Consider the following 21,902-nt stretch of genomic DNA (forward strand, 5'->3'; position numbering starts at 1 on the left):
TAGGAGCTGGAAACTGACAGGTAGACCTTCCAGTTTCCTTTTTTATGAGCAGACAAGGAACTATGGAGGGGTTCCAGATTCGAGATAGTCAACCCACATCATCTGCATGCAACCTAAGCCAACTAATTATTATCTATTGATATTAGCCACTGTAGCAAGGTGGAACTTAAATGTTCAGAGGTAATGTATATCAACACAATCTGAAGAGGAAGGAGTTTCTTTTGAGTTGCAATTGTCTTTGCATTGTTTGGAAAGCAAGGTCTCCTGCAAGCCTTTCTACAAAGCAAAAGCACCACATTTGTCTTTCTGATTGTGAAGTCTCTTGGTCCCTTTCCCATATGAATCGTTTTGGGACCCCAAGAAAGGAGAAATGGTGTCCATCTACATGGAAAGCAAGGCTTAATTTGGGCTGGGTTGAATGCTGAATTAGTGAGAGACTTGAAGATCCTAACTGAAGGGCAAAGATAGAATAAGGTGTGAGGGAGCTTAGAGGTCTTCTAGTCCAACCCCCTATTCAAGCAAGAGACCTTATACCATTCCAGAAAGTGGCTGTCCAGTCACTTCTTAAAAACCTCCAGTGATGGAGCACTCACAACTTCTGGTGGCAAGCTCTTCCGTTGGTTAATTGTCCTCACTGTTTGGAAGTTTTTCCTGAAATCCAGGTTGTTTCTCTCCTTGATTAGTTTCCATCCATTGCTTCTTGTCCTGCCTTCAGGTGCCTTGGAAAATAGATTGACCTCCCCTTTTTTGTGGCAGCCCCTCAAATATCACATCACCCCTAATCCTTTTCACTAGACCAGGGCTCTTCAAACTTGACAGCTTTAAGACTGGTGGACTTCAACTCCCAGAATTCCTCCTCCAGTCATGTTAGCTCAGGAATTTTGGAAGTTGAAGTCCACAAGTCTTAAACTGGCCAAGTTTGAAGAGCCATGATCTATTCTGTCTGTCTGTCTGTCTATCCTATCCTCTCTCTCTATTCTACCTCTTTATCTATCTATTCTATCTATCTATTCTATCTTTCTCTCCTTCTCCCTCTATCTATCTATTCTACCTCTCTTTCTCTAACTATGTATTCCAGGGGTCTTCCAACTTGACAGCTTTAAGACTGGTGGACTTCAACTCCCAGAATTCCTCCTCCAGTCATGTTAGCTCAGGAATTTGGGGAGTTGAAGTCCACAAGTCATAAACTGGCTAAGTTTGAAGAGCCATGATCTATTCTGTCTGTTTGTCTGTGTGTCTATCCTATCCTCTCTCTCTCTCTCTCTCTCTCTCTCTCTCTCTCTACCTCTTTATCTATCTATTCTATCTATCTATTCTATCTTTCTCTCCTTCTCCCTCTATCTTTCTATTCTACCTCTCTTTCTCTATCTATCTATTCCAGGGGTCTTCCAACTTGACAGCTTTAAGACTGGTGGACTTCAACTCCCAGAATTCCTCCTCCAGTCATGTTAGCTCAGGAATTCTCAGGGTTGAAGTCCACAAAGTCTTCAACTTGCCAAGCTTGAAGACCCTTGCACTAGACTAAGCATACCCAATTCCTGCAACCATTCTTCATACATTTTAGCCTCTAGTCCTCTAATCATCTTTATTACTCCTTCCTGCCCTCTTTCCAGAGTCTCAACATCTTTTCTACAATGTAGTGACCAAAACTGGATGTAGTATATCAAGTCTAATCTTTCCAAGGCATTATAAAGCAGTGCTAACACTTCAAGTCTTCTTGATTCCATCCCTCTATTAATGCAGCCTAGAACTGTGTTGGCTTTTTGGGCAGCTGCAGCACACGGCTACCTCATATTTAAGGGATGGTCCACTAGGACTCCAAGACCCTTCTCGCAGTTACTACTCTTGAGCCAGGTACCCCCTATTCTGTACCTGGGCATTTGGTTGTTCTTACCTAAAGGTAGAATCTTACTTTTCTCACCACTGAATTTCATTTTGTTAGATAGGAGTCCTCATGGATTCCCACAACCAGACACAGGGGGCAGAATTGATCTTCATGCCATTCTCCAGTGTTCGGAGCCACCAGGTCCAACTTTTCTTGGTGTTCCTGGCTGCCTATTTGGTCACCCTGCTGGGCAACTTCATGATCATAACCCTGGTTCTCCTGGATTCCTGCCTTCACACCCCCATGTACTTCTTCCTCAGCCAGCTCTCCTGCTTGGATATTTGCCTTTCTTCTGTGGTGGTACCAAAGATCTTGGTGAACTTTCTACGCCAACATCACACCATTTCTTACAACCAATGCCTGGCACAAGCCTTCTTCCTGATCGGCTTTGCAGGATGTGAGCCAACACTGCTGGCCATCATGGCTTATGACCGCTATGCTGCCATCTGCCAACCTTTGCACTATGCCCACCTGATGAGGAGAGAGTTGTGCATCCAGTTATCTCTGGCCATCTGGCTCTGGGGCTTCCTGGACTCAGCCATCCACATTGTTGTGGCCTCCAGGTTGGAGTTTTGTGGAAACAACAACATTCCTCACATCTTTTGTGATGTCCCCCCATTACTGAAAATTTCCTGCAGTGATACTTGGGTCACCGAATTGACCAATCACATCACCAGCATCTTTGTGGGCCTCGGTCCCTTCCTCTTCATCATCCTGTCCTATTTTTTAATTTTGATCTCTATTTTGAAGATTCATTCTAACACCAGAAGACACAAAGCCTTCTCTACTTGCGCTTCACACATTGCTGTTGTATTGGTCTCTCTTGGGAATGCCTTTGTGAACTACAACCAGCCCAGTGCTGGCTACTCTTTAGAGGTGGACACCTTGATCTCCACATCGTTTTGCATCATCACCCCCATGCTGAACCCTTTGATCTATAGCCTCCGCAACAAGGAAGTGAAGGGGGCCATGAAGAAGGTTCTCAGGTGGTGGAAGATTGCATAGCCTTCACCTGAGGGAGGTATTGCTGAAGGCCATGTGTTTTTGTCTTTAACAATTATAAATATGAACTGGGGTAGAAGTGCTTTCTCAAAAGGCACCTGCAAGAGATTTCCATAAGAAAAAAAAGAGGTGGTTAAGGGATGTATGATAGCCTGGGTTCAAAACATTGGACATATTATAAATTTGACAGAGTGGGAGAGCATTTGGAACCTAAATTATAAATTAACAAAATCAGCCTCATATAAAGAGAACATCTATAAGATATTTTATAGATGGTATCTAGCCCCTGCGAGATTGGAAAAGATATCCTCTACTCGTTGCAGAATACCTTATGCCACCAGACTTGAAATTCTAGACCTAGACCACCTAGAACTACGCCGCCTTCGGTCCGATTAAAGTATAGTATATAAAATCATACATTGCAATGTCCTACCTGTCAATGAATACTTCAGCTTCAATCATAACAACACAAGAGCACACAATAGATACAAACTCAAGGTAAACAGCACCAAACTTGATGGCAGGAAATACGACTTCAGCAACAGAGTGGTCAATGTCTGGAATCCTCTTCCCGACTCTGTAGTTTCTTCCCCAAACCCCAAAAACTTTAACCTTAGACTGTCTACTATTGACCTCACCCCTTTCCTAAGAGGTCTGTAGGGGGCGTGCATAAGCGCACCAACATGCCTACCGTCCCTGTTCTATTGTTTCTTTTATTTTTCTTATATGTACCCATTTCATGTATTCATAACTATGTATATACTTATTCCTATTATCTTGTAAGCGATTGACAAATCAAAATAAATAAAATAATAAATAAATAAATATATCCCAACATGAACCCGGCATGTTGGAAGTGCAAGAAGAAAGCGGGTCCTTTTTATTACATGTGGTGGTCTCGTTCAGAAGCCCAGAAGTACTGGCTTAAAATTAAAAAATGGTTGCAAGAGATCCCTAAGGAACAAACAGAATTGGAACCAGAACTATTCTTGTTGGGGATATTTAAAAAGAAATGTGGGAAAAATATAAAATATATAATATTGCACATCTTAACGGCAGCTAGAATTGCCTGTGCTCAATGTTGGAAGCACAATTGTATACCATGAGAAGAATTGATCACTCGAAAAATAATGGCGTGTGCTGAGATGGATAAGTTAGCCCTGATGTTACGAGAGAAAGAAGAGTCTGAGTATTATAGAATTTGGAGGAAATGGTATGATTGGATTGAATTAAGACAGATGGATGATGAAAGAATTAATGATAAGTAATGTATAGATTAAAGGTTTATGTTCACACACATTGTATATATCTGTAAATAAGCACGAAATAGAAGTATATGAGATAGGTGTCACACACTGTTAATGTCATCATATGTATATTTTTGTTTGGGTTTTAAAGATATAAAAGACTAATAAAGTTTATTAAAAGAAAAAAGAAACTTTGGCAGTTGTTGTAAGAACATGAGAAATTGGACTTTTGCAACTTAATGAAAACTCAGTGACGGCAGCATTTTGTGTCCCACCCAGCCAATGTAGTTCGTCCAGCAACCTGCCATTAAATGCAACCCCTCCTAGCCTATATTCCCCTGTCCCAGAACAAGGACAAGCTCAAAAATAGTATTCAGATGAAGAATAAGGAATTTGGTTAGTCAAAGGCCCAATGTGGGAAATAAAATATGAACATGGTAGAAGCCAAGAATAACAGAACTCCCACCTTAGATGTGAACAGAACAGAATAAAAGAGTTGGAAGGGACCTTGGAGGTCTTCTAGTCCAACCCCTTTCTCAAGCAGGAGGTCCTACCCCATTATGGACAAATGACTGTCCAGTCTATTCTTCAAAACCTCCAGTGATGAAACACCCACAACTTCCCGAGTTAAGCTTCAAGTAATCCACGAATTAATTCTTCTAACTGTCAGGAAATGTCACCTTCCTTCTACGTTGCTTCTCTCCTTGATGAGTTTCCATCCGTTGCTTCTTTTCCTGCCTTCAGGGGCTTTGGCGGATAGGTTGGCCCCCTTTCTTCTTTGGGGCAGCCCCTCAAATACGGGAAGATTTGATCATGTCACCTCTGGGCCTTCTCTTCATTACATTAGACATACCAAATTCCTGCAACCATTCTTCTTAGGTTATAACCTCTTCATATTTATTTATTTATTTTATTTATTTATTTATTTGATTTGCCAATTGTTTACAAGATAATAAGTATAAATGTATACATAGTTGTGAATACATGAAATGGGTACATATAAGAAAAATAAAAGAATAAGGGAAACAATAGGACAGGGACGGTAGGCACGTTGGTGCGCTTATGCACGCCCCCTACAGACCTCTTAGGAAGGGGGTGAGGTCAATAGTAGACAGTCTAAGGTTAAAGTTTTTGGGGTTTGGGGAAGAGACTACAGAGTCGGGTAGAGTATTCCAGACATTGACCACTCTATTGCTGAAGTCGTATTTCCTGCAATCAAGTTTGGTGCGGTTTACTTTGAGTTTGTATCTATTGTGTGCTCTTGTGTTGTTATGGTTGAAGCTGAAGTATTCATTGACAGGTAGGACATTGCAATGTATGATTTTATATGTTTAGAACGTGTATATATTCTACACTGCTGGCCCATAATTAAGTGATTGTCCACTAGGATCCCAAAATTCCTCTCGCAGTTACTATTATTGAGCCAGGTTTCCCCTAATCAGTATCTGTACATTTGGTTTTTCTTGCCTAAGTGGAAAACTTTACTTTTCTCTACAACAAATTTCATTCTATAAAGCTTGGAAGACGTGGATTTCCCCCCAAGCTCCAGGTCCTTTGGATGTTTAACCTTCCATAAAGCTTTGAAGACATTTTCCCACAAGAGCTGAGACAAAATGGGATAATTGAGCATTGGATGTTTGACTGGGCACCAGGTCTTGTTGCTTTTAGAGTTTGAATGAGTTGAGTTTTATAGTTTTAATACCGTTTATTTTTAACTTTTGATTGGCAGCTGCCCAGAGTTGCTTAGAAGATGGGGAGTTATGTAAATGTTTCATATAAATACATAATAAGGTATAGATAATGTATAACTATGTCTGTAATGATGAAATCCTTGTGTGACTGTTTCCTGGCGTTGCACAAGTTCTCCATGCTGGGTGGAAAAGGACCCTTCTCAGGCAATGCATTTCACAAAACTAGTCTTATTCTTGGGTACATGAATAAGCGGCCATGAAGTCTAGTTATCACACAGGTCCACCTAGGCAACATTAAATCACATCATCATAGCAATAACCCTTAGACTTATATGCCTTTTCACAGTGCTTTCCAGCCCTCTCTAAGCGGTTGACAGTCACCATATTATCCCCAACAATCTGGGTCCTCATTTTACCCACCTCAGAAGGATGGAAGGCTGAGTCAACCTGGAGCCAGTCAGGATCGAACTGCTAACAGTGAGCAGAATTATCCTGCAATGCTGAATTCTAACTACTGCACCATCACACCTTCCTTCCTTCTTTCCTTCCTTCTTTCTTTCTTTGCTTCTTTCCTTTTTTCCTTCCTTCCTCCTTTCTTTGCTTCTTTGCTTCCTTCCTTGTTTTTCTCTTTTCCTTCCTGATGGCTGTAGGAGAGAGACTGGCCAAGGCAGTGGAAGGAGTCAAACGTGGAATTGATCTGGAGTCCCTATGTGGGCACAAAGACCTCCCCTCCCTTGAATGCTGTGGAACATTGCCTAGTTTCACTGAGATGGAAACAGTCAGACTGAGAAGATGCTTCTGTGTTGTTGTTTTTAACCGTTCAGTCACTCATGTTGACTTTATAGGCAAGTAGACTTGAGCAACAAAACATCTACAGAATACCCTACATCACCAGGCTTGAAATTTTGGGCTTGGACAGCCTTGAACTATGCTGCCTACGGTTGGACTTAAGCGTAGTACACAAAATTATCTGCTACAATGTCCTCCCAGTCAATGACTACTTCAGCTTCAACCGCAACAATACAAGGGCACACAACAGATACAAACTCAATGTTAACTGCTCCAAACTTGGTTGCAGAAAGTACAACTTCAGCAACAGAGTGGTCAATGCCTGGAATGCGCTCCCTGACTCTGTGGTTACATCCTCTAAGCCCCCGACTCCTTTAACCTCAAACTAACCATTATTGACCTCACCCCATTCCTAAGAGGTCTGTAAGGGGCGTACATAAGTGCACAATCATGCCTACCGTCCCTATACTACTGTCCCCATTTATTAGTACCTATTTCCTGTATTCACACTCATGTTTATTCTTATACCTATTATCTTGTAAGCGATTGACAAATCATATAAATAAAATAAAATAAAAAGTGAGCCCGCTGAAAGCCTGAGACAGACCCGACACTCATTCAGTTGGGAAAGTCTGAGGCAGTCAGATCATTTCCAAAATAATGCGAGTGATTGGTGGACAATGTACAGCGTGAGGTCCAGTGGGCAAAGGAAAAGTTTGCCTGTGCTGTTTTCACGGGAAAATGTTAGAACTGGTTTTTCTACTTCCGTAACCACGTGGATTCTTCAGTAAAGTTACAGTATACTCTTAGTAATATATATATTACTCCCAGGAGTTTCTTTTCATGTCTAACCTAGTGGGGTGGCTGACAGTCCCTCTGTGAGGGAGATGGGCAGTTCTCAAATATAAACATTCTCAAATATAAACGTCCTACCTGTCAATGACTACTTCAGCTTCAACCACAATAACACCCGGGCAAACAATAGATACAAACTCAAAGTAAACTGCTCCAAACTTGATTGCAGAAAGTACGACTTCAGTAACAGAGTCAATGCCTGGAACGCACTACCTGATTCTGTTGTTACATCCTCTAACCCCCAAAACTTTAACCTTAAACTCTCTACCGTGGACCTCACCCCAATCCTAAGAGGCCTGTAAGGGGGCATGCATAAGTGCACCAGTGTGCCTACTGCCCCTGTCCTACTGTTCCCATTTATTCATACTCATTTATGATGTATATACTTACGCCTGTTTATATTTCTATGTGCATACGTTATGTTCATACTTATACTTGTTTTCTCGTACATGCTTCACAAACTAAACTAAATAAAATAAAAAAAAGAATCAATCAATCAATTAGCAGCTCTGTAACTTCAAGGACTGACTGAACAAATCATGATCATACTTTTGCAGTCCCCCGTGAGAGGGAGGAAGACTTTAAAATGCCTTGCTTTTTTTTTTTTAAAAAAAAAAAATCTTTTGGAGTCACCTCCAGAGCACCAGTTACAAGCAAATGAGACAACTGATTTCAAGTTCAGATCTGGAAATGATTCTTCTGCTTTTCCCTCCCCTCTTTCTCACCACCCCTGAATCTGACACAAGAAAACCACGCTGCGTCTTCTAACAAGTCCCAGAGAAGTTTTGCCCCTAGAGGGTCTCTGTTGTCTGCCTTCCCAGCTCTACTCCCTGCAGGATCTCAGGCAGGAATACTACCAGGCCTTCATGTCAAGGCACAGTTTCCCCCACGGGTATCATCTGCCATGGATAATGCAGGCAACTAGGAGACTCGTTCTGCTCTAAGGATGAACATCCAACATCTCACTTCTCGCTCTATTGGCTCTCACTTCATTGCATCCGAGCCCAACTCTGGGAGAACTTGGGGAGAGGATGAACCTGTTTCAGCTCCGTTTTGTCTTCTGTAGGTGAGGTAACCAGCAAAGGTGAGCTGTTTTGTGGTCCATGAAGGATTCTCCTTCCATTTACGGTGGGGTGGCAATGTGAGGAGATTCTGGGCATTAGGAAGGAAGGAGGGATCAGGAATCTCCACTTAAAGATAATTGTAGAGGTGGCCAAGTCCTTCTACTTAAGGCTCACATTTGACCAGAGTTTGCAATTGCTATTAATCCAATCTCTCCCATTTTTCTTAGATTGAACTGCTACTCCAAATGTGGACAGAATAGCTCTCTCTCTCTCTCTCTCTCTCTCTCTCTCTCTCTGTGTGTGTGTGTGTGTGTGTGTGTGTGTGAAATATATAGGCAAGGGAACTTGAAGGGATCCAGATTCAAGGTAATTAAACCAACATCTTCATGGAATACAAGTCAACTATGAATCGTATATTGATATTAGTCATGGTAGGAAGGTTAGCAATATATACCACATTAGACATGTGTATCAACACAATATTTGATGAGGACCATGAAAAGGAAGGCTTTTCTTTTGAGTTTGCAAGAGATGTCTTCAAAGGGGACCCTTTACTCTAACATCTCCATCTACTTGGAAAACAAGGTCTCCTGAAGCACCTCTATAGAAACCAAAGGCAACACAATATCTTCCTGATCTCACAATCTTTGTGTCAAATTTCAATGTATCAATCACTTTCTGGGTTCCAGCAGGACAGTAGAAATGTGTCCCAGTATTACATCTGTTTCTACCAGGGGCACTTTCTTAGATAAGCTCAGCACATATCATACGCTGATGGGATTCCGAATTTTAAAAGACCTTCAATTTAGAGGAGGTGGGCAAGCATTGTACCAGGACCTTTAAGGCTGTCAACAACAAGAGGTGCAGGCAAGTTCTGTGTTGAAGTCAGGGGCAGGGCAAGACATCCAGAGGCATAATTTGGGCCGAACCCTGGATGAATGAGAGAATTGACACGAGAAAGTGAGAAAATATGGAAGGACAAAGACCTCTGAAGTAGAATGGAATGGAATCAGAGGTGGGTATTCAGCCGGTTCTGACCAGTTCTGGAGAACTGATAGTGGAAATTTTGAGTAGTTTGGAGAACTGGCCAATGCCAACCCCATCTCTTCCCTGCCTCCCATTGAGTCCCAGCTGATCGGCTGGGTCTTCTTTGTTGCCCTGCACAAGAGAATGGAGCTGGAAAGCAGATTAGTGGGCTTGGGGAGGGAATGTGGATTTTACAGTATCCTTCCCCTGCCATGCCCACCAAACCACACCCACTAAGCCACATCCACAGAACTGGTTGTAAAAAAATTTGAATCCCACCACTGCATGGAGTGGAGTGGAGTGGAGTGGAGTGGAGTGGAGTGGAGTGGAATGGAATGGAATAGAATAGAATAGAATAGAATAGAATAGAATAGAATAGAATAGAATAGAATAGAATAGAATAGAATAGAATAGAATAGAATAGAATAGAATAGAATTCTTTATTGGCCAAGTATAATTGGACACACAAGGAATTTGTCTTTGGTGCAGAAGCTCTCAGGGTACATAAAAATAAAAAATAAAATACATTCATTAAGAATCATAAGATACAACACTTAGTGATAGTCATGGGTTAGTAATAAGCAATCAAATCATACTAGGAAACAAAACAATTTAAATTGTAGAGATACAAGCAACATGGTTATAGTCATAAGTGGGAGGAGATAGGTAATAGGAATGAGAAGAATAATAGTAATGTGGACTTTGTCAATAGTTGGACAATGTTGAGGGAATTATTTGTTTAGCAGTGACAGCATTGGGGAAATAACTGTCCTAGTGCCTAGTTGTTCTGGTGTGCAGTGCTCTATAGCATCATTTTGAGGGTGGGAGTTGAAACGGTTTATGTCCAGGATGTGAGGGGGCTGTAAATATTTTCACAGCCCTCTTTTTGACTCGTGCAGGATACAGGTCCTCCATGGAAGGAAGTATGACAGCCGTTCTATGTGCCTTTTTCAGATGCTCTCTGTTCATGCTGTCCTCAGCTTCAGCAACATGGTTTAGGAACAAGGAATTGTGCAGCATAGGAAAAGGATAGTCAGATCTTTAACTTGGTGGATCTTCACAGTTTTCTCAAAAGCATTTTTCTTTGGCTGTTGGTGCCCTTTGGAGGTGGATAATTTATCAGGAAATGAGTAGGTCCCATTGGAAAAGCTATCCCATTACCAGATCCTTCTTCCCCCAGTAAGTCATTTGTTGAGAATATGGTTCTGATATCAAATTTGGAAGAGGTGTTCCTCAGAGTTTGCACACCAGATTCTCCCAAAATGAAGGGAAAGAATTAAGCTCTGTTCCTCTGGGTCTGGACACCCACATTTTCTTGCACCTAATTCTAATCCAAATATCTTGAGGAATCAGGTGTTCACTGAGTAGCGTGGATCCCCAAAATTTCATCCTCCACAGTCCCACGGAGACCTCAAATAATGACTTTGCAATTTTACTTCTGAAGGAGAATATATGTAGCCCAGGAGGTCTTTGATGAGGGGTCCTTGGTGCTCTCTGAGTTTGGTTGTTTTCTTGTAGACGTTTCATGACTGTTATATGTGGAAATTAAATATTGTTGCACCTGAGAAAATGAAGAACAGAAGAGATTCCATGTTTATCCAATATTTGAACTATGAAATGATTATTGGACAGTTTTATAACTATATCTAATAAACATGCACTGTTTTGTAACTTGTTAGGTGCTAAAGTAAATGTCAGGTTTTTGGCTGGACCATGGGGGTTGTATTTCTTGGCGTTATGATATATGTGGGAGATACTAGGTCATTGTGATCCGAACGGAACTGGGTAAATGATCCAGATGTTCAAAACAGGAAGAAGGAGCCATGAGAACAAGGGTGGTTTCCAAGGACAAGGAAACAGGTGTTACGCAACAATGATATGGGTGTGGCATAGGGAGATACGTATCTTGGATAGATTGTGAACCCAGGAAAGGGGCAGAGACTGTATATTTGAACCTGGATATAAACCCCAGCCCTCTTGGGGAAAATGTTTCTGCCATGAGCGAAATTCTGGTTGTCTCCAGTTGTTTTTGTGATTATGATCACAATAACCCAAACTAGGTAACATCGTCAGTGCTTGTGATGTACTATGCATACCACTGATGATGTTATCTAGTTTGGGTCATGAAACCAGATAAGAACCAATCTCAGAGATGTCCCAAAGGTGTTTTTTTTTTTCCAAAAGACAATCAGACTTCATTTTTCCTTGAAGATGTTTCACTGAAGTGAAGGATTCCTCAAGCTCAGAGACCACCCAGGACCTCTGACTTCTTCCATGCGTTTCCCAAGGACCATTAACTCTTTCTTCTTCTTCTTCACATTCTTCTTTTTCTCTCCTCTCAGCTGCACAGTTTTTTCTTCATGAACGCCCAGAACCAAACACAACTGACAGAATTCCTCTTCCTGGGTTTCTCCAACCTGCTGAGCTACGAAGCCCACCTTTTCCTGGTGCTTCTTGCTGCCTATCTGGCCACCCTGATGAGCAACTTCATGATCATCATCTTAAGTCTCCTGGATTCCCGTCTCCACACCCCCATGTACTTCTTCCTCAGCCAGCTCTCCTGCTTGGATATTTGCCTTTCTTCTGTGGTGGTACCAAAGATCTTGGTGAACTTCCTACGCCAGCAGCACACCATCTCCTACGACCAATGCCTGGCACAAGCCTTCTTCCTGATTGGCTTTGCGGGATGTGAGTTGGCACTGCTGGCCATCATGGCTTATGACCGCTATGCTGCCATCTGCCAACCTTTGCACTATGCCCACCTGATGAGGGGCAAGGTCTGCATCAATCTGTCTGTGGCCATTTGGCTCTGGGGCTTCCTACACTCGGCCATTCATGTTACCTTGGCATCTAGGTTGGACTTTTGTGGAAACCGCAATATTCCTCACATCTTTTGTGATGTCCCCCCATTACTGAAGATTGCCTGCAGTGATACGTGGGTCAACGAATTGGCCAATCACATCACCAGCCTCTTTGTGGGCCTCAGCCCCTTCCTCTTCATCATCCTGTCCTACATCTACATTCTGGCTTCCATTCTGCGAATTCGCTCCAACACTGGCAGGCGCAAAGCCTTCTCCACTTGTGCGTCACATATCAGTGTGGTAACTCTCTTTGTTGGTAATGGAAGTATGAATTACAACCAGCCCAGTGCTGGATACTCTCTGGAGGTTGATGCTCTGATCTCCACCATGTTTTGCATTGTCACCCCCATGCTCAACCCTTTGATCTACACCCTCCATAACAGGGAGGTGAAAGAGGCCCTGAGGAAGATTCTCAGCTGCTGGAAGAGAGCATAGCCCTCATTTTGGGGAGGAAGGATTTTTTAAAAACATTTTAAAAGGATTTTTTGAAATGGCCATCAGAGCATTAGATTTCCTATATTATTATTACTAACATGCTCTGATGCTAAGGAGTTCTACTCCCCCTCCCCAGCTGAAAAAAAAGAAATCTCTTCCAAATGCAAAACATAAGCAGAGGAGAGGAGTTTCAGTGTCAGTTTCACAGCACCAAGCAGCTTCAGTACAGAACAGTTGAGCTAAGCTACACCTAGGTTCCTTACTGTCTCCTTCCTTGCTCACACAGCAAATACTGCTTCAGTTTCCAAACAGCCCTCAACTCTCTCACACACTGACAGGATGCTAGCCAGGTGAATACTGATGTACCACTCATCCATTGCCAGTGCAGTAGAATCTTTCCAATGTTGACTATATAGGAATTTTACTGCTGTAACCAAATATAAGATTAATGTACCATGGTTTTTTTTCTAGAATTTGTCCATCAACTCTAATAAAAAATAATCTCTGGTCTAAATTGTATTTGAATTAATATATACGTTTCTCAAGGAACGTGTTTTGTTGATCCTCCTAAGAAAAATGAAAGCTGAACCCATGAACTGTGGTAGAAGGTGCCTACAAAACAATTCCCACGATAAAATAAATGGAGATGAATTGTAAGAACACGAGTAGCTAGCCCTTGCATCTTTCTAAAGAGTAATTTTATTTAAAATTAAAATAACAATAGAAATTAATGCAAAATAAAACAAGGAAAGGAAAGAAAAATTAGAAGGTGCAGAAAAGAGAAAAGGGAACAATAGAAACTGTGGCCTTGTGGTCTCTTCATGAGGAACAACTATCTGGAGCGCATGTGGGTGATCTCAAATCCTCTCTTAATCCAGGGAGGAAATATTGAAGAGCTGGGCTATTCACCAGCTCTTCATTCCGCCAAAATCATCAGCTTCCCTTTTCATGGAACAATCTTCACTCCATTTCTTCCCCAAAGTTCGAAGTAGCTTTTATGGGGAAGACAAATTCCTCCAAGAATTACTTTTTCTCACAGTGGGCCTGGCATCTGAATGACTCTCAAGGAACCTGCCAGCAAATGCCCTACCTTTCTTCTAGAAGCCAGAAGCTGGTCTAGATGTGTTGGAAGACAAGATGGTTTGCAAAGGTTGAAAGATATGGAGACCTATCACAAATGTCAAAGTTGTCAATTGCTCTGTCTTTCTCTTTGTCTTATCTCCTCCCTTTAATACCTTCTTTGTCTCTTTCTCATGTATTCTCTGCAGGTCAGGGATGAAAATTGGGATGGGTGAAATAAGGGGTCAGCCTAGAATAGCCACAAATGAACTAAGTCCAACTCCCCTCCCCCCTTTGATTGTGTTGACCCTTATCTAACTCTGCGTGTTGACCACTAGTTGAGAAGATTCCCATGCATAGACTTTTAGGAATACACCTGTCAAATTGAACCTTCACAAATGGACCTGGCACAATCCACTGGAGCCTTTTCAGTTTCAGGAGTGGCTGGGAAGAACACAGCAGTAGCTTTGGCTGCATTTATTCATTCATTCATTCCTAGATTAATTAATTCATGGGTTTAATTCATTTAGTCATTCATTCATTCATTGATTCATCCAAATCATTTTAGGCATCTTCAAATCCACCTGAACCTGGGCAGTTCACAATATAAAACAATACGTTGTGGAATTTTCTGTGCCTGGTGTCCTCCAAATACTGTAGGTGTCCAGAAGAATTATGTCTTCAATCCTTAGCCTATAATATCCTCTTATAATATAAACAAGAAGTGTCTATTTCTCTTTCTCTCTCACTCTCACATCTATCTATCTTCTTTCTCTGTATTAGGGAGGCAAGTTCAGACATAAAAGGAAGTGTTTATCTCTATCCACCCATCCGTCCATCCATCTGTCCATCTGTCCATCCGTCCATCCATTCATCCATATACCCATCTCATTAACCCACTCACTGACCCACCAACTCATCCATCCACTCATCACTCATCTATCCACCACTCATTCCTCCATTTCTCCATGCATCTAACCATCCACTCAATAACCTACCAACTCATCCATCCATGTATCCATCCATCCATCCACCCACCCATCCACTCAATAACCTATCAACTCATCCATCCATGTATCCATGGATTCATGTATCCATCCATCCATCCATCCACCCACCCATCCACTCAATAACCTACCAACTCATCCATCCATGTATCCATGGATTCATGTATCCATCCATCCATCCATCCATCCAGCCATCCATCCATCCAGCCCTTTTCTCTATAGTTTAGATGTGTGAATTTTGAGAAAAAGAATTCACAGAAACTTGTAAAAAGGATGGCTATTCCCTAGTCCTCCAGATTTGTTTGACATCAACTGCCCTAATTCCCTGCCTGAACATTTTTAGCAGAGGGTTGGACTTGTGAGGGTCTATAATGAATCCCTTGAGATATTCTGGAAAAGGAGTCTGAGGGTCATTCGTTGATTGCTTCTTCATAGCAAAGCAGAGATGATGACCTTCCTTGCATTTCTCATGGATGGATTGTGAGGGCAAAGAATTGGATTGCACCCTCCGTGCGGTGCTTGTTTGGGCACACAAACCCACAATGAGGTTTCTTAACTCTCATTTCATCCTTCCAGAAAGACGGACCAATTACTGTAACTAACTCTCTCTCTCTCATCAATGCTGGTTATTCCCACCAGCAGCACCTTCTCATTTACATCACGATGATGCACTTACATCATTCCAGGCAAACTTTTCCCTCACAATGATTCCGAGGGAAGGAAAATTGGCTATTATTTGTTTATTTATTTGTTTGTTTGTTTGTTTATTAAATTTATGTGCCATCCATCTTCTTGATAAGGCCATGTGTCTAGGCCTGGGGCTCTGGATATCTTGGCGTCCCATTTTTTTGGCTGTATGGATCTTAATTATGATAATTTTCTCAGTGGCTGCATACATTTATTTTCATAGAATTTTTAACTGTTTTAATAGTTGTAGAATTGTTCACGGACCAGACTCACTGGGTTGAGATGAGCAGCTATAGAAATAAATCCAGGTCTTTCTAATTAATTAATTATAGTTTTAAATGATTTTTTTTTTTTAGAATTGTTCACTACCCAGAGCCACTGGGTTGAGATGGGCAGCTATAGAAATGAGTTAATTAATTTATAAAAATAAATAACTTTCATTTGCAAATTCAATATCTGCAACCACCAGGTACTAGGGGCGTATTTCAAGACAATATTTTTAGCCTTTTACCTAGGGTATATAAATATGATTGTGCAACAAAAAATATATATATACTCACAAAAATCCTATTTATATTACTCACTATTTTCTCCCCAAACGTAGTGAGCTTAGGGCATTGCGGACACACATCAAAGGATGTTCTCCTTAGAGCCCTTTTCTTTCCAATTGTGTTTGGCTTCGCTTCCCCGCCAAGCAAGTCACAGATGAGAGAGTTTGGTCCCTGCTGCTTTCCCTCCCTGCAGAGTCCAGAGCAGGAATAATTCTCAACACACCAGGACACATTTTCCCATGAGCCTCTCCTTCCATGGATAAGGCAGGCACTGGGAGTGGTACTTCTGTTGTGCGAATGAGCTTCTAAACACCTTTCCTTTCTGCTCTGTGGCTCAGCTATCACCATCCTCATTGTGTCTGAATCCAACGGTGGGAAAACCTGGGGAGACTCCGCTTCAACCATGGCTGGTTTCCTGTAGGTGGGAAAAGCAGCCAAGGTGAGCTGCTTTGGTGTCCATACAGCATCTTCTTTTGAGGCAAGATTGACATTGGGACACAGAAGGAAGTGTGTGAGCAGGAATGCAAGATTCAACCCTTTGAGGAGATCTCAGAAATAGCAAACCGAGTGGACAACCATTTTTAACCATCAACAACCTAGACCTTTCTATTCTTCTTCTCTATCCTTCTCTAAAGTTGAGCTTTGATTAGCAAATTTGATCAAATTGGCCCTTCAGAGCAGCACTCCAAATCAAAGCTGGATGCAGGAAACATATGGAGATATATTTTTGTTACCTGACAGGCAAGGGAGATGAGGAGATTTAAGACAGGTCAATCCAGGTACATCTTCACTCAGTATAACTGAATTATGATATATATATATATTAAAGGTTATTCATTTCCATTGTTGTATTGGCTTTTGACCATGGTAGCAAGAAGCTCCAGAGATGATATACGCTATATGAGTATAAAATTCAAGGCTGCTTTTAGGCTTGTCAGAGAAAATTTGGAAGATGACCCCTTCTTCCTCACTGTAAACCTCAATCTTCCAAGTAAAAGCCAGATCTTCTAAAAACATCTCTGCAACTGAGGCCACCTTCTCCCAACATATTTCCATACATCACTTATCTTCTGGAATCTTGAAAGACAGTAGAAGCTTACTATCTCCCTTAAAACTGGATTAATCTCAGGTAGTATCAAATGTTGACCTAGTTCTCAAGGAAGTTGGACCTTCATATGAGTGAGGTGGGACAATGTCGTACAAATACCTTTAGGGTTCTCCAGAGCGAGGATGGACAGGCCTGTTCTGGGTTGAAGCTCAGAGTAAGTCAAGAATTTTCTTAGGTCTCTGTTGAAGGTTCACAAGATGTCCAAAGGCATAATATGGATGGATTGTGCTCCACATTGACTGAGATAATCGATGGTCCTTCCTGAACGTAAGAAGGCAAAGAACTCAAGTAAAGGAAATGTGGCAGCCTTTGATTCAACTGTTCCTTGTTCGTGCTGCTCTCAGCTTCAACAGCATGCTTTAAAAGAATCCAAGGCATTGGACAGTGTAGGAAATGCATAAATAGTCTTTAACTTGGGAGTCTTTAACTTGGAGGAACTTCACAGCCTTCTCAGTTGCATTTGGCATTGGTGATTGGTGCTTTTTGGAAGAAGATCAGTTGCCAGCGAAAGGAGTAGGAGCCATTGGAAAATCACCCTGCAGGTAATTCAAGTTCAAAGAACCCCAAGCAATCCCTTCTTCTTTGTGTGGAAGAGATCACTGAAATTTCTTCTCCACAATTCCAGCCTGAATCCTCCAATAATTACTGTGTTATTTTTCCATCCATTTTTCAGGGTTCGTTGCCACTCACTCCTTCCTTCACAAGTATTTTTTTTCTCCCTTCCCAGCTGTCTATTTTCTCCCTCATGGATTCCCACAACCAAACACAGGGGATGGAATTTGTCTTCCTGGCATTCTCCATATTCCAGAGACACCACGTCCATTTTTTCTTGGTGTTCCTGGCTGCCTATTTGGTCACCCTAATGGGCAACTTCATGATCATAACTTTAATTTTCCTGGATGCCCACCTCCATACCCCCATGTACTTCTTCCTCAGCCAACTCTCCTGTATAGACATTTGCCTTTCTTCTGTGGTGGTACCAAAGATCCTGGTGAACCTTCTGCTCCAGCAGCACACCACTTCCTACAACCAATGCCTGGCACAAGCCTTCTTCCTGATTGGGTTTGCGGGATGTGAGCCAGCATTGCTGGCCGTCATGGCCTATGACCGCTATGCTGCCATCTGCCAACCTTTGCGCTATGCCCACCTGATGAGGGGCAAGTTGTGCATCCAGCTGTCTGTGGCCATTTGGCTCTGGGGCTTCCTGGACTCAGCTATCTATGCTGCTCTGGCCTCCAGGTTGGATTTCTGTGGAAACCACCAGATTCTTCACATCTGGTGTGATATTCCTCCACTATTGAAAATTGCCTGCAGTGATACCCAGGTCAATAAATTGGTCAATCGCATCACCAGCTTCTTGGTTGGCCTTGGTCCCTTCCTCTTCATCATCCTGTCCTATTTCTGTATTTTAGCCTCCATTCTCCGGATTCCTTCCAACACTGGCAGACGCAAAGCCTTCTCCACTTGCGCATCACACATCGCTGTGGTAACTCTTTATATTGGAAATGGGTTTCTGAACTACAACAAGCCAAGTTCTGGCTACTCCCTAGAAAGTGAAGCCCTGATTTCTATAATGTTTTGTGTTGTCACCCCCATGCTGAACCCCTTAATCTACAGCCTCCGCAACAAGGAGGTGAAGGAAGCTAGGAGGAAGGTTTTCAACAGCTGGAGGGCAGCATCCTCTTCATTTTGAGGCGCCTTTCTCTTTAAACCTCACAAGGAAAATGAAACTGGTCCACAAGTCCTTGGGAGAGAGGCTTTCTACAGATGCCTGCAAAACTTTCCTTGGAGAAAGCAACAGGGGAGTTTTGTAAGACCATGAGTAGCTGCGCATTGCAGACAATTCAAGCCGTGGATTTCATCACTCCAGGTTGTATCATGATCAATCGAGTACCTTGTGGAACCTGCAAACAAATGTAATTCTCTAATCCTAGAATCCTCCAATGAGCAGGGGCACACAGCTTTGGACTGTGTAGGTAAAACAACATGGCTTGTAAATATTTCCATAGTCACATAGAAGCAACCTCTATCAAAGATAGAGTTAGAAAGATAGAATTCAGATTAGGAACAGATAAACAATTCTATTGATCAAGTGACAAGGTATGGAATGAAGGGAAGCCAAGCAGGCTAACCAGGGTAGAAATATGTCAGAGATCTTCATGGATGGTTGAAGTGTGATGGAGTTCAGTCTAACCTCATCTTGTTAACTGCTTTTAACTTTTATTGTATTGTTTCCTATTAGCTTTCTTTTTGGGTGTGTGTTTCTTTGACTGGATTTTTTTTTTAATGTCACAAATAACAGATCATTTGAACAGAAATTGCAGCAGAGAATAAGGATACAGGAAGCCAAGTAGATGATAAACAGCTGCTTATAAATCACAAGCCACTATTTCACAGGGATCATGTTCTTCCTATCATTTACACCAAAGGCAGATTTCTTACCTGTCTCTCTTTTCAGGATTCAGGACAGTTGAATTCTTGAAAAAAAATACTAAAAGTCTGGAGACACAGAACAAAAAGTTGCTATGCTTTAATTAGGTTTTATACCATTTTCCCAACAGTTCTGGTGAATGGCGAAAAACAGCCCCAGAGATCTGGAGAAATGCAGTACAATAAAATAAGTAGAGAACTTTGCTTTGAGATCCATGTTATCTCTAAGGAATATATAACTATTCTAGTTAGAGTTTTGCTTTAATTTATTATGTTTCTCTGTGTTAACACCCCCATGCACCAATTCCTTTTCCTTTGCATATGGAGTACATTCTGTACAATTCCAGAGTTATACAGTAAATTTGATTTAAAGATTTAAAAAATAATCACAAGCCAAAATATCATAGAAAAAAAAATTACAGGGCCTTCTCCCCTTGCATTTATCTTCCTAGCTGTAACCCACAACCTAAATAATTGTAACGTCCTTTGCACATTAATTGTGGAGATGATTATTAGCATCTAATTAGCCTTTTTTTTTTTTTTTTGGTTTGGTCCCTTAACTCTTCCTAAGAACTGATTTCTAATTGTTTGGATTTTCTGTGTTGTGTAACGTGTCCTGTATAAGCCCTTCCTACTTGAATTTTGTTAGTCTTTATTGTTGGTCTAAACGGTTCTTGAATTTTGGAGGCCCAATAATACTCTTATCATCAGAACAAATTCACCTGTCCAATCTTGTGCCAAATGCATTCCTCTGGCCATCAACATTAAATTGTAATATCTTTATGTTTTCTGTGGTTATTCATAATAACAATATTTGTGACATTTGTTCAAGTTCTGTGTTGACAATTTTATGAAGGTTTTGATGCATTTCTTTCCAATAATTTGAACTTTTTTTTTCCTTGCCCCTCAGTTGTGGTCAAACACTCTTTGTTTGCTGCAGCAAGTGTCGTCTTTCCAGATTCTCACATGCATGCACCCCAGGTTTCCCACCAGTCTCTTCCCTGTCTTAGGGATGGAGTCACCAGATGTGGCAGGCTGGACAGGCTGGGCCATTTCTCCACTCCACATCAGCCAAGTGTGGCCCTCTCCATCACCTGAAGATGGTGTTTGATTTTGTTGTATGAGGTGAAATGACCAAACCAAACCAAACCAAACCAAACCAAGCCACAGAACATAGAACATAGAACACAGAACACAGAACATAGAACATACAACAAGAGAGTTGCAAGGGGCTTTGGAAGTTTCTGATCCAACCTTCTGCTCAAGCAGGGGACCCTATACCAGGGGTGTCAAACTCGCGGCCCGCAAGCCGGATGCGTCTTGTGCTAGTCCCGTCCCCACCCAGTTTAGCAAAGGAAAAAAGTCCAGATACGTCATGTGATGACGCTGTGACGACACAAGTTTGACATCCCTGCCCTGTACCATTTCAGACAAATGGTTGACCTGCCTCTCTTTGAAAGCCTCCAGTGATGGAGCAGCCACAACTTCTGAAGGCAAGCTATTGCACTCTAACCATCAGGACATCTCTCCTTAGTCCCAGGTTGCTTTTCTCCTTCGTTAATTTCCATCCATTGTTTCTTGTCTTGACTTTTGGTGCTTTGGAAAATTGCTTGACCCCCCCTCAAATATTGGAGCACTGCCATCACATCTCCCCAGTCCTTCTTTTCATTAGATTGAACATACACCAATTCCTATAACCATTCTTCATTTGCCTTAGCTTTTAGCTCCCTAATCATGATCTAGATGAGGGGATAGAAGGAGAACTCATCAAATTTGCAGGTGACACAAAACTGGGGGTGGGGGGATAATCAACACTTTAAAATATAGGCTGAAGATCTAGAAATATTTTGACAGGTCCTGGGAAAGATAATCAAAATCGTCTTTGGACACCCAGAATCAAGCAAAGCTATTACTAGAAGCTAACATGGATTTGTCAAAAAACTAATCATGCCAGACAAACTGTATTGCATTCTTTGACAAAGTGACTAAATTAGTGGACCAGTGAAATGCTGTAGACATTGTACACTTGGACTTTGGTAAGGCATTTGACAAAATAGACCACAACCTTCTTCTTGGTAAAATAGAAAAAGGTAGGATAGATACCATCCCCATCTGATGGATTCATAACTGGCTGACCAACCACACTCAATGTGTAGTCCTCAATGGAGCTGTATCTATATGGTGCTAAGTATGCAGTGGAATACC

The 21,902-nt window shown here is 41.7% G+C and overlaps 3 protein-coding genes across 3 annotated transcripts; all 3 read left to right on the top strand.

Annotated features, from left to right (window-relative positions):
• The first annotated feature begins 1,954 nt into the window (after positions 1-1,954).
• LOC148130289 (olfactory receptor 5V1-like) lies at positions 1,955-2,890 on the top strand. Its single transcript, XM_087969164.1, has one exon. The coding sequence runs from the start codon at positions 1,955-1,957 to the stop codon at positions 2,888-2,890; it is 936 nt and encodes a 311-aa protein (XP_087825290.1).
• Positions 2,891-11,919: 9,029 nt separating this feature from the next.
• LOC113431311 (olfactory receptor 5V1-like) lies at positions 11,920-12,855 on the top strand. The gene has a single exon (XM_026693641.1). The coding sequence runs from the start codon at positions 11,920-11,922 to the stop codon at positions 12,853-12,855; it is 936 nt and encodes a 311-aa protein (XP_026549426.1).
• A 5,157-nt stretch (positions 12,856-18,012) lies between these two features.
• On the top strand, positions 18,013-18,960 carry LOC113428472 (olfactory receptor 5V1-like). Its single transcript, XM_026691029.2, has one exon. The coding sequence runs from the start codon at positions 18,013-18,015 to the stop codon at positions 18,958-18,960; it is 948 nt and encodes a 315-aa protein (XP_026546814.2).
• The last annotated feature ends 2,942 nt before the right edge of the window (positions 18,961-21,902 follow it).

The sequence above is a fragment of the Notechis scutatus genome, chromosome 6, assembly GCF_049901735.1.
Source record: "Notechis scutatus isolate UNSWTSFEM ecotype Mainland chromosome 6, rNotScu1.2, whole genome shotgun sequence".
Taxonomy (NCBI): domain Eukaryota; kingdom Metazoa; phylum Chordata; class Lepidosauria; order Squamata; family Elapidae; genus Notechis; species Notechis scutatus.